Raw genomic sequence first — 12,447 nt, forward strand, 5'->3', positions numbered from 1 at the left:
ACCCTGGACATGCACAGTGCAGACTGGATTCTCTAGACAAGGAGGCAAAAGCAAGAACTGGAAACACTCACACCTATGGAGCAGCAACCGCGATGGTACCGTGCTGGAATTATCCAGATTAATGGGTAACTGCCAGTGTTATTGCACAACCCTACACTTCTTTTAATCCCCTTGTCTTCAGTAAGCAAAGCCGCTAAAGGGTAGCCAGGAAGATGAGAGGCAGGGAGAAGAAAAGAGAGCAGGAGAGGAGGTGGGAGACGGATCTAACCTGTTTCTGATGAGTGGTCAATTTTCCAGAACTTTAGAACAATCACTATAGATTGCTAGAGTTGGAGACTGAAACAGTTATAACTTCATCACTTAAGAGAAGGAAGATTAAAAATAAAAACACATATACCGTATTAAGCAGTTGCCTATATTGAATATTCACAGAAAAATCGCTAATGTAAAGATTTCCTCCTCCAACCTGCTATCTGCGTTTAGACAAAGCTTAGGGCTCTGTAGTGCATCCTGGAAGTGTTTACAAATTCACAAGAAGATAAAATAAGAACAAAAGTTACTATTGTATTATTTTGTGAAATGTTAACCATGTTATTATGTGTGTGTGTGTGTGTGTGTGTGTGTGAGGATAATGAAATGATAGTTTTAAATATTTGAATATTAACTTTATCTCTCTGTCTTACTGATTTTCTACATTTTTAATATTATTTAGCTTTTTCAATAATAATAATAGCAATATGTATTAGTTTTGGAATTTGAATATAAAAGGTATTTTTAAATTAAAAATGCAATTTTTAGTCTGCATGATTTCTAATTGCTTAAACTTGGCCAATTTTCTTCAACCACTTTTGAGGAAACAGAAGAGTCTGCTGTTTCTGTGGGCTTTTCATAGCTCTTGAGTGGGTGGCAAGAGCTCCAGACAGGGTCCAACTTACTGTTCTGATATTACCAATAATAACTGCCTCTCTTAATTATGGAGTGCTTCACAGTTTACAGTTTTTTGTTTTTGTCTAATCCCCACCTCATCCTTGGGAGTTAGGGATCATAGTTTCACTTCATAGATGAGGAAAGCTTCAGTGTCAAGATGTCAAACACAAGGCCACGGTGGTGGATTGGGGCCCAAACTCCAACTTTCGCCCTTCATGTTCTCTGTCCTCTGGCCATGGCTTTTGCCCCTCTGTACAGATGCCGGGCCCTGGACAAGGTCAGTAAATCCCCTAGGTTTCAGGTCCCTCAGCTGCAGGGCAGTGGGCTTGGATTCCACCATTTCCAAGGGTCCTGCTATCTTTCCTTCATTTTGAATTTGGGTTTATTCACAGGATGAAAAGGGATGGGGATTAGTGGGTATCAGTGGACCAAAAGGGCATTATCCATGGGCTAGTGAGTAAAAGAGGCCTCCAGAAAGCCCACTGAGATTGTCATGAACTTGGAGGAACCAGGGAAAATTTTGTTGCATTAAGTTCTGATTCTTAATAGAGTCACATGAAATCTATGGGCTCCAAAAGAAGAATAAGGGGGTGGGGAAGGACATTTATACACATACAAAAATTTGTAACAATTTTAGGTGGTGTCTAGACTGACTTCTTAGAGATTCATAGACCAAATTAACAACCTCTGTTCTAAATAGTGCACTTTGGCTGCTATACAAAGTAAGCAAAACTTATTTTCATGTAGAAAATAGTGATTGAGAGATATGGAAAAGATGATGCGAATAGAGTACAAACTTTATATTGAGAAGAGACAAAATTAATCATGCTGATAAAAATTAGCACAGTGGTTGTCTATGAGAATGTGGGAACTGATTGAAAGGGGGTATGAGGGAATTTTCTAAAGCAATGGAAATGTGCATTTTGATTGAGGCCTTGGTTACATGGGTATGTACATTTTTCAAAACTAATCATATTGTGCCTTTAATATTCATGCATTTCACCATATGTAAATTTTATTCCAATTGAAAACAAAAAACCCAGCTGTGATGTGTTTTCAAGACAGTCCTGTATTCCACAGAAAATTGTATTTTCCATATCATTTTCTTCGTTATTGGGATGGGGTAGGAGAAAGAAAAGTTGGTGTTGCTCAAACATAAATATCTTCTTTAGAAGTATCTATAGAGAATGACATCGTATTTTCATGCTCCTTTTGAATATCCTAAGAGCAAAACTCCTCATTGGAGACCTGTGCTTGTGACTTCTGTCCCACAAGCTCATGAACTACATGTGTGGATCTGACCCCGGTGTCAGGAGTGGAATGAAGAGTAGAAAATATGGACCTCAGAGACACCCACATTCCCTCCAAAGGGGAAAAGCATTCTACTAATCATTTGACTCTTCCATGCACCCATTATATATATATATATATGTATATATGCACATATATATATATTTCAGAATACAGGAAGAATGAGATATCATGCACAAATCTGAAAATTTAGATTGCCATAACATTGTTCTGGGTTTTGAGAAGTCAAAAACAAAGAAGGATTCTATGTTTTGTCTTGTGGTGTTAAAAAATGATCCATATTCAGTCTGAAAGCTGGATCCATTGTTTGTCCTCATTTATCAGTTGTCATAGAGTCTGCCTTTGAGTCCGACAACCACAGACGATGTCTGCTAAGGCAAATGCATCGGGCCTAGAACACCAGCAGTCAGCAGTACTGACTTAACATCTCAACAACACATACTGATATTTCTTAGAATGGACCCTAGAAGGTTTGCACAGAATTTGTTTTTTCATTTTGCATGCCTCACATTAAATATCGTTAGAAAACTAAAAACCGATTTTTTTTACAAGTGTTCATATAAGAAGAAAATGACTAAAAAAACATCCACCCAAGCACCTAGAACTCATCTAGCGAACAATGCTAATAATTACATAGGCTGTGACCAAAGAACTCCATGATTCGTGGGAAAGCAGGGAGGCACAGTCCAACCTCTGGAAGGAATAAGGGGCGTGTCGGATCCACGGAGGTGCTGTCAGTGGTGCTTTGCTCCCTAAGTCAAGTTCAGCAGCCGAATTTCAGAGTCGATGTCATTACTTATTTCGACCTAAAACGGAAAATATGAATTGTTTTAAAGAACTTCAAAGTTGAAAACTAAATAACCTTTCTATTCATACAGGCCTTTTGAAATGTGAAAGAGCTTCCGATGCATCTTGTGCTGTCTGATTGCAGCAATAAGAAAGCTAGAAACTGGGGCCTTCCTGCTTTTCGATAGAGCATGGTAATCATGGATTGGTTTCGTGGAGGAGTGCCAACCACACAGCAATTGCGGGTGATATGGAGTAGTTGCCATTGGTTGCCTTGGGGTAAAGATAACAGGGTAGTATTGTGTTTCCAAACTCCTAGATACACCCCTAGCCTATTCTTCCTACAACATTCTGTTGGTTGAATGCTCAAAAATCATCCTGCTCTGGCTTTCATACCACCCAACCATCCACCTATGTCCCTTACACACATCCGATCCTGTGATGGTTAATTTCATGTGTCGACTTGGCCAGGCCACAGTACCCAGGCATTTGGTCAAACACTGGTTTAAATGTCACTGTGAAGGTATTTTTTAGAGGTGATTAACATTGAAATCAGTAGACTTTAAAGTAAAGTGTGTTACCCTTCATAACATGGGTGAGCCTCACCCAAGCAGTTGAAGGCCTTAGGAGAAAAAGACTGAGGTCCCTGAGAAAGTGGGAATTCTGCCTGCAGACTGCCTTTGACCAGAGCTGCAAAGTCCCCTCTTCCTTGGGTCTCCAGTCTGCTAGATTCTGGATGTGCCAGCCCCCCTATTTGTGTGAGCCAATTTCTTAAATCTCTCTCTTTCTTTCTCTCTCCTGGTTCTGTTTCCCTGGAGAACCCTGACTGATACACGTTCCCATCTCCAGTCACTCTTGTCTCCACACTTCGGACAAAGACTCTGCATTTTCCTTATTTTCTACTAAGCCCTAAGTCTCTGGCATGGGAGGGCTCTGGCCTCTGCACCTTTGCATATACCAACCTCAACACAGTACCTGCGGCATAGTTGGCACTTAACAAATATCTGTTAAATACTTTTGCTCTCATTGTTTCTCTCATGTGAAAAACTCTTAGCTAACCCAAATCCTACTCACCGGTGAAGGTTCAGTTGACATTTCTTCTCTGTGAAGGCTTCCACTTCTACCTCAACCATATTGCTTTCTAATCCTGCTAATAGCAACTCTTACACTATCCCGTGCGCAGCTAATAGCATCCAGCTCCACCATTAATTGTGCTCTAATTGGTTCACTCAGGCATGTAAGCTTTCTCCTTCTGACTAAATTACAAGCAGCATTCCAATGGAGACTGTGTTTCATGTTCATTTCATATCCCCATCTAGCAACTTCTCCTCCACTAACTCAGCTCAATGACTCTATGGCTTGGAGTGGAATTTGTAGTCATAATTTGAAATAGTTGAAAAAATTTCCAACTCTCCAGCTTTACTCTTTGTCTGCCACTCTTCTCCCTGCAGGTCACGCTCCCTCCTGCACACCTGGGGACTGGGGTCCTCCTGTCCTCTTCCTGTCTTCCTGGCACATTTCCTCCCTTGTCTATTTCTCTGTGTTCTGAGTGACAGCCTAGATGTCTGCTTCTTCATATTCTGAGTGACAGTCTAAATGTCTATTTCTTCGACCCCCTGGCACTTTAACAGGGATTTAAAATGAAACATAAAAGGATGAGATTTTAATGTTGGAATTCTATAGTTTTACACAACCTTTAAGTTAGAAGGGAGATTCAGGGTCCTAAAGTCCATCCATCCATCTAACACGTGACTCCCTTTGAAGTGATGATGAGGCTACAGGAGAGGGTGTTTTTCTTTGTTAGTGGTAGCGTTGGTGGGGGTGTTGGGGAACTTCTAGGTATCTACTACATTTATCTTTAATGTCAGTTCTGCTTCTAGCTAATATTTTCTGCTTCTGGGTTTTAGTAACCTGGATTGGAACAGCAGTGAGGCAGGCTGAGCCTGTTCCTATGATGCCAGGTTGGAATTCTGGAATTGTTATTTCAGGCATTGGGAAACACGTCTGTGATGAGTTTCCGAAGGAGACAGTGAAGCAACTTTGAGAGGAGGCGTTGAAAGGCAAACCTATTGACAACTTTGTATTAGGTTTTATTAACAGATTGATTTTTTAAAATAGCAAACGTACACAGAAGTAGAGAGAATAGTAGTATGAATCCCTATATATGCATCACTGAGCTTCAACTAAAATAAAAATTATGCTGTTAAAGTTTTATCTATCCACCACCACGTTTATTTATTTATTTATTTTTGGCTAGAATATTTAAAACCAAATCCCAGACAATATATTATTTCATTCACATCTCTATGCATCACTAATGCAGTGATTCTTAACCAGGGGACATTTGGCAGTGTCTGAAGACAGTTTTGGTTGTCACAATTTGGTAGGGAGTGATGCTCCTGGCATCTAGTAGGTAGAGGCCAAGGATGCTGCTAAATATCCCACAGTGGGGCAGACCCACTACAGAGAATTATCTAGTTCAAAGTCAGAAATGTAGAGGTTGAAAGAACCTGCTCAACTGGTAAGAATAGCTTTCTCTTCTTTTCACCTTTTCAATAGCATACCTATTAAAGTCAACAACAATTTCTCAACATCATTTAATATTCAGTCCATAGTTACATTTTTCCAATTGTCTACAAACAGCTCATTAAAATTGGCTTGTTGAAATTATGTATATATTGCAATATCACTATGTATCCCATAAATATGTACAATTACTATGTCTCAAAAAATTTAAAAAACAAACAAGGTCTACACCTTGTTTTTGACTATTGTGTCTCTTAAGTCTCTTTTAATCAATAACAGTTTTCCTCCCTTTCCTCTTTTTTTTTTTTAATTTACCCTATACTATTTCCCATGTGCTAGATTTGTGTAATTGCTTCTTTGTGGTGAGATTTACCTTATTCTGCTACTCTTGTATTTTCTACACTGTCAGTCCGAGGTCAGACTTGACTTTATGGACAGGTACTTCCTAGGCGGGGCTGTGTACTTCTTATTGCGCCACATCTTGGGACACACAATGTCTGGTTGTACCACTTTTAATGATGCTATGATTAATCAATGTGTCTGAGTAGAATAGTTTGATTTTTATTTCTGGATCCTTAAGATAATCTCTCTCTTGCTTTTTTATTAAAAATTTGCAGATATTTTTAGGTACGTTAGTAGTTACCTGAGAATACCTGTCCTCAAGGCAGAAGAAATCAAATGTGTCTTCAGATAGGACTATGAATATTTCTTTTCCTATTGATTTTCTAATCTCTCCTGGTGCGTGTGTGTGTGTGTGTGTGTGTGTGTGTGTTCACTTTTCTCTGCATATTGTGTGTTCTTTCCTATGTCTTGTTTCTTGCCAGAACCTGTCATAACATGGGGATTTATGACTATTTTCTGATGTGAACATGAAATAAAATAGTATTTAGCATAAAATTTGGTTATACTCATTGCCTTGAATTTTAAAATCAGAGGGTACTTTCTCTTGGAAATAAGGCAAGATGAAGTTATTTTTACTCATGCTGCTGTTGATGAATTTTTGGGGGGTGGTGGTGGACCACAGGTCCACATCACTGCATAAATCCATTGTCTTGCCATTGGCATCAATGACCAACGTGAAGAGAGGTCCTGGAAGTTCTAGGAAAGTCAGGAATTGGCATTCTCCCTGAGGGACAACATTCGGATACAGGCTTTCTCATTCTGGAAAAAAGACTTCATGTGCTTCATGAGGCAGTGTGAGAACCAGGCTTCATAAAGTTCTAGGGCTGGAGAGTGAGATCACCTGTCAAAGGAAATGATCTATGTCCCCAGTGAGAACAGGGTGGATAACTGACCACGGGTCATGGCAGACCCTCTTGTGTGTGTCTGCCTGCACTGTTTGTGGCATCAACCCTTCCCAATAAAAACAGTGGTGCACAAACCAGCTGCCCTAGTGATGAGCCTGGACTGTACACACCATATAAACATGGCCATTCCACCCCTCCATGGCCAATGACTACACTCAGGATGTGTTCTTACAGTAGTCCCTGAAATGGTACAACCATTCTCATGATGGATCAGAAAGTTATTAATGCCAATGACAAAGGGAAAGAGCTCCAAAGCTAGAGACAGCAATGAGCCATAAGGGCCACCAAGTTTGTGCTAAGTAAGGCAAACACACAGGGAAGCCCATCTCTCCTTTGGGACAACTAAGAAGGTGCTGAGTGCATTACTGTCATAGCGCTCTTGGGACAGCCCCAGAGAATCAATGTCTCCATAAGTGCCTCCATTCTCAGGACCAATGCTGACCCCCAGGGAACAGAACTCCACACTTGGTAATGGGAACAGTGAGGCAGCAGCCATTGCTAGGAGCAGATCACAGTCACCCCACCCTGCGTGCCACAGGGGACAGCCAGCACGCAGAATTTTACATAGCTCGGCTCCCCCTCTGTCTCGATAGATATTAAAGTGTGAAAGCCAGTCAAGGACAAGTGAAAACAGGATCCGGACAGAGAGTTATCATTTTATTTGTCTATAGGTGTCTCCAGCCACAGTTTACTAACACATGGCTGGTGATTGTTGGTTTTTAAATCAGGGTTTGAAAGCACATCTACACCTCCCCAACTCCTAAATGCATGCACACGTGTACACACACACACACATTCACACACACCCACGACCCTGATTTGCCCTACTTGCTGGTGCTTAATCTAGATGCTGCATGTGCAAAATGGCCTGACACCAACTTACTATGAAGATACTGATACAAAACAGCTGTTCCCAGGAAAGAGCAGATAGAGGTGATCACCTCCGCATCTGTCCTACAGCCTGAGCATCCGCAGTGGGTTTCCTGTGTATCTGGACTCTAGAGACAGACAGCAGGCAGGGAAGGCACCCGTGAAGCTGGCCACAGCGCCAGCCTGAACCAGGGATTAGCCTTGTGTGCCTTCCGGTACTCAGCTGAAGTAGCGGCCACGCAATCAGCAGCGGCCACATAGCATGCAGCGATTTTTGTGAAGAAAAATTAGCCTCCAGCAAAGGCAATCAGACAAGTCAAGATACTGAAGAAAAGTCAAGTTCTTATTTGGAAGCTTTAGAAAAAGATTTGCTACACGTGATGGGGGAAGCTCAGGGTCAGCTTTTCTCATCAAGTCTTTCTTAACTGCAGTCGTGGGGCGTCTTCCTCACAGAAATTTCCAACATCATTGGATCTCGCCCTACCTGTGCTGTAGAACTCAGTTGTGGAATTCCAGCTGCCCTCTTTCTTTGATAAATGGCCTTGGTCTGGTTATTTTTATGCGAAGAATTACTGCAACATGGAGCTTAATCTTCCCACTACGCAGCTACTAACCATTTTGATGGAAATATACCAGTCATGATTTTGACAAACTTTAATTTCATTGCTCACTATGATGTTCTCTGAGATCTCGTATCTCTTTCACAGCTGTGTGGGTTTATGCCATGACATTTTTCCTCCTGAGGGGTAGGTACATCTGCTTTTGTTTGCCACTCTGCTCGGCCCTGCTGCTGCCTTCACTATAAGCCAAAGTGTGGGTGTCCCAGCTGACCGCTGGGCTCTGTGTTCTTATGAAAGAGCAGTCCTTGCTCTGTCCTCTGATGAGAGGCACTGTCAGGGAGTGGCAGCAGGTGGAGATCCCGGTTGCATTTATGGCGAGAGTTATGCCCCCTGGCTGGCAGCTGTGGTAAGATGATGGCCCCCAGCACAGGCTACCAGACCTCTGTGTCACATGTCCCCAAGTCGGGCCCAGACGGCAGCTACTGAAAGCACCTCTGTAGCTTTAGGCACAAAGCGATGTCGTTTAGATGGGCGAGCAATGGTGCTGAAGGTCTCTTAGCATCCTCACTAGGAGCTAGTAAGACTTCTGCTCTGTTTGAGGTCTGCTTCCCTGTAGGTTTGCTTATTTTGTGTGAGAACTATGGCAAACACCAGATTGGATAGTCATGAGCTGCACCTTTGTCCTCTGTAGAATGGCCAAGCAATTCAGCCTTCATGCTGGGGACACCTGTTTTCTTCTGCTTTACTTTTTTAAGACAATTTTTTGGAGCAGTTTTAGGTTTGCAGCAGGATTGAGAGGAAGGGTAGAGAGTTCCCATATACTCCCTGCCCCTGCACCCACACAGCCTCCCCTATTATCAACATCCCCCACCAGAGCTGTACGTTTATTACAACTGATGAACCTACACTGACACATCATTATCCACTTAAAGTTTACATTAGGGTTCACTCTTGGTGTTGTGCATTCTATGGGTTTGAACAACTGTACAAAGACATGTTCCCACCATTATAGTATCACATAGAGTAGTTTCTAAGCATCCTCTGTGCTCTGCCTATACATCCTTCACCTCCCCAACCCCTGATCTTTTTTCTGTCTCCATAGTTTTGTCTTTTTCAAAACGTCATATAGTTGGAATCATACAGTATACAGACTTTTCAGTCTGGTTTTTTTCCACTTAGTAATGTGCATTTAAAGCTCCTCCATGTCTTTTCATGTTGTGATAGCTCATTTCTTTCTAGCACTGAATAACATTCCATTGTCTGGATGTACCACAGTTTATCCATTCACCTACTGAAGGATGCCTTGGTTTTTCACCCAGCTTCAGCAATTATGAATAAAGCTGCTATAAATCTCCATGTGCTGGTTTTTGTGTGGACCAAATTTTCAACTCCTTTGGGTAAATAGCTAGAAGCTCTATTGCTGGATCATATGGTAAGAGTATGTTAGTTTTGTAAGGAACTGCCAAACTCTCTTGAAAGTGGCCCTACTTCTGCTTGGATAAACTCCATATCATCTTACAAAGTTAGCTCAATCATCATTTTCCAGTGAAGCCCTTCCTCACCAAGTGAGAAGTAACCATTCCTCTTTCTGCATAAAATTGCCTTAGGGATATTGTTTTACATCTATTTCTATGTAGGTCTCCTCTCCTAGATCATTTGGCTGAAGGCCAAAGCTCAAGTATTATTTATTGTTATATCTGCAGTACCTAGGACAGTGGCTAGGAAGTAATCAATGATTGTAAATTGAACTAAACTGATTTATGTAATCAGTGATCCTTGATATTATTACATTAAAAAGAAATAAAGAAAGCATGAAAGATCAAATCCATCTGTGAACCACCTCATCCCTATCACAACCCCACCACCAGTATACACACATAATTTGACTATGGTCACTTAAAAGACACAATTTGTGACTATGAGCAATGACATACTCAAACAGGAGAATTAAGACTTTCTGTACACTTCTACAGTATTACCTATGAATGGGCTGTTGGCTTGTAACTGCCTATATAGCATTGAAAGCTACATGTTCACATGTGTATGCCTGGGAACATGCTAAAGACTCTTCTGATTCTCTTAAGAAAGTGGCTTCCTCCTAAAACCTGGCTTTGCACTCCATGGAGATTAAATAGGGTTAATGAAAGTTAAGAACCGGCGTTCACTCTCTTCTGTAGCAATTTAGTACAGAAGGTTGGATGTTTCTGCAAGCTGTTGCTGCTTGGTGACATGGCATCACTGAGCTGGGTACAATGCAATCAATACAAAAGCCTTATTAAAAGCAATCAAGCAGGCTGACAGATGCCGACTGGATAAACGCTGCGGTATTTGCACGCTGGTGGGGAGTACAGATGCTGACCTCTTAAACTGTTTCATGCACAAAGATTTCAATTCAGGCTTAGTTTGATCTTTCAGATTCCTGCTTCCTTCCTGGTTGAAAGGCATTCCATATTCATCTGACATAATGTGCATAATGTGTCAAAGCAGAAACTTGTTCTCTTGCTTTATGTAAAGCAGTAGCCTGTAGTTTATGCTACATTCAGCTAAAATGGTACGAGGTCAGCAGTGAACAGGGATGAGAAAGCCCTTTGAGGAGAGAGGAGAGTTGATCAAAGCCTTTTTAGGTGATCTTAAAAGGATGTTTTATGTGTTCTCGATTCACAGAGATGGAAGTAACTTTAGAGAATATAAGTGGAAGTCACTTGCCTCTGGGCCATGCCACAGAACACCCTTTTGAGGTACACAGGTACGTGGATGTCCATTTTTAAAAGTCATTCAAGAAAGTAGATTCCATTATCAACATTTATCAATTGCAGTTTTTAATAACCTTCCCTAATAGAAAGATCTCTCTTATAGTGCAACATTTTTCATATGGCAGTTTCTCTGGTGAGTTATTTTTTCACAGCGGAGATGAAAGAAACCATTCGTCATCCTCTTATCACATAACAAATATATAAAGACTCTCCAAGTCACCACAAGGCATTGTTTTAGTTCTTTTCTCACTTCCAATGCACTGATCATCTTTATTATTGTGACAATCCCTGCCAAGGTCCCCAAATCCACAAATATCAACTTTTGGAGCACATCCCTTACGAGCACTCAGTAGCATGAGGAATGAGGTGGTGACTGCTTGGCTAGAGTATTATGTAGGGTGAATGTTTTTCCAAATTGGATTTGCTTTAAGAAGCCAAAATTTATTTAAACATCTATCATGTGACAGGCACAGTGCTGATTTGAGTAGCCTGTGAGCTATGTTTACTTTAGATCATTCTGTCAGAGTAAAATTAATTTAACCTGGGGAGGTAGAGGAACTCCTGTAGGCTTCTCAGAGCTTCAGTCCCCAGAGATGCTGGGTGTGGGGGTTGCAGCTCTGGCGGGAACCACTGTGGCAAAGAGGCAGCAGACGAAGCCTTTCATATGTTTGTTATACCAGGGGCTGTTTTACATAATTGCCTCTATCACCTCGATGCAGAACACGGGCTGAAAGCGCAGGAAGATCATCTGAGCAAGTCCAACATATCAGGCTGAGTGACAGCTGTGAAGTATCCCAGCTCCACGACTTACTAGTAATGGGGCATTGAGAAAGCTGCCTAACCCCTATGAGCCTCAGTTTCCTTATTTATAAAGTGGGAATATTAATCAATACATTACAGTGTCTTCATGAGGATTCAGTGAGCTGATATATGCAAAGTGCTTACTGTGTGATAGCTATTTATTATTTTGTACAGTTGTCTATTTGCTACTTAGAATTTTCTAGGAATGGAGTCACTGTATCTATTTCCATGTTTCCTAATATTTCATCAAGCAAGTGACCAAGATTCCTTCCTTACACTCAACTGAAATCTATGCAGTTTTAGGTGCTTTTGCTGTTGTTGTTATTTGACTTCCTTTCATGTCCTCTAGGGACATAGAAAACTTGTTCCTGAACTTGTTAATCAAATATTTGATTGCTAGGAACAGTAATAGGCAGCTTAATATATACTATACACACATTATCCCATTTAATCCATTCTCTGCCCCATGAAACCATATTAGCGGTGTTAGAACAGGTCTCACGTGGACAGCCAGGATTCACCCGAGATCTTTCTCCCCTTTCCACACTGCTGTGCTGCCCCAGGACACAGAGTCAGTCTTCACTCCTGCACACTAAATAGTCTCAC

At 41.3% G+C, this 12,447-nt stretch overlaps 1 protein-coding gene across 1 annotated transcript in view; it reads right to left on the bottom strand.

Annotated features, from left to right (window-relative positions):
- Nucleotides 1–2,990: 2,990 nt before the first annotated feature.
- NKAIN3 (sodium/potassium transporting ATPase interacting 3) overlaps nt 2,991–12,447 on the bottom strand; it is a 313,544-nt gene continuing 304,087 nt past the window's right edge. Inside the window, exon 7 of the mRNA XM_069465618.1 lies at nt 2,991–3,044. Coding sequence (XP_069321719.1) covers nt 2,991–3,044 — 54 coding nt within the window. The remainder of the gene's footprint in view (nt 3,045–12,447) is intronic.

Source organism: Eulemur rufifrons, chromosome 3 (assembly GCF_041146395.1).
Source record: "Eulemur rufifrons isolate Redbay chromosome 3, OSU_ERuf_1, whole genome shotgun sequence".
Classification (NCBI taxonomy): Eukaryota; Metazoa; Chordata; class Mammalia; order Primates; family Lemuridae; genus Eulemur; species Eulemur rufifrons.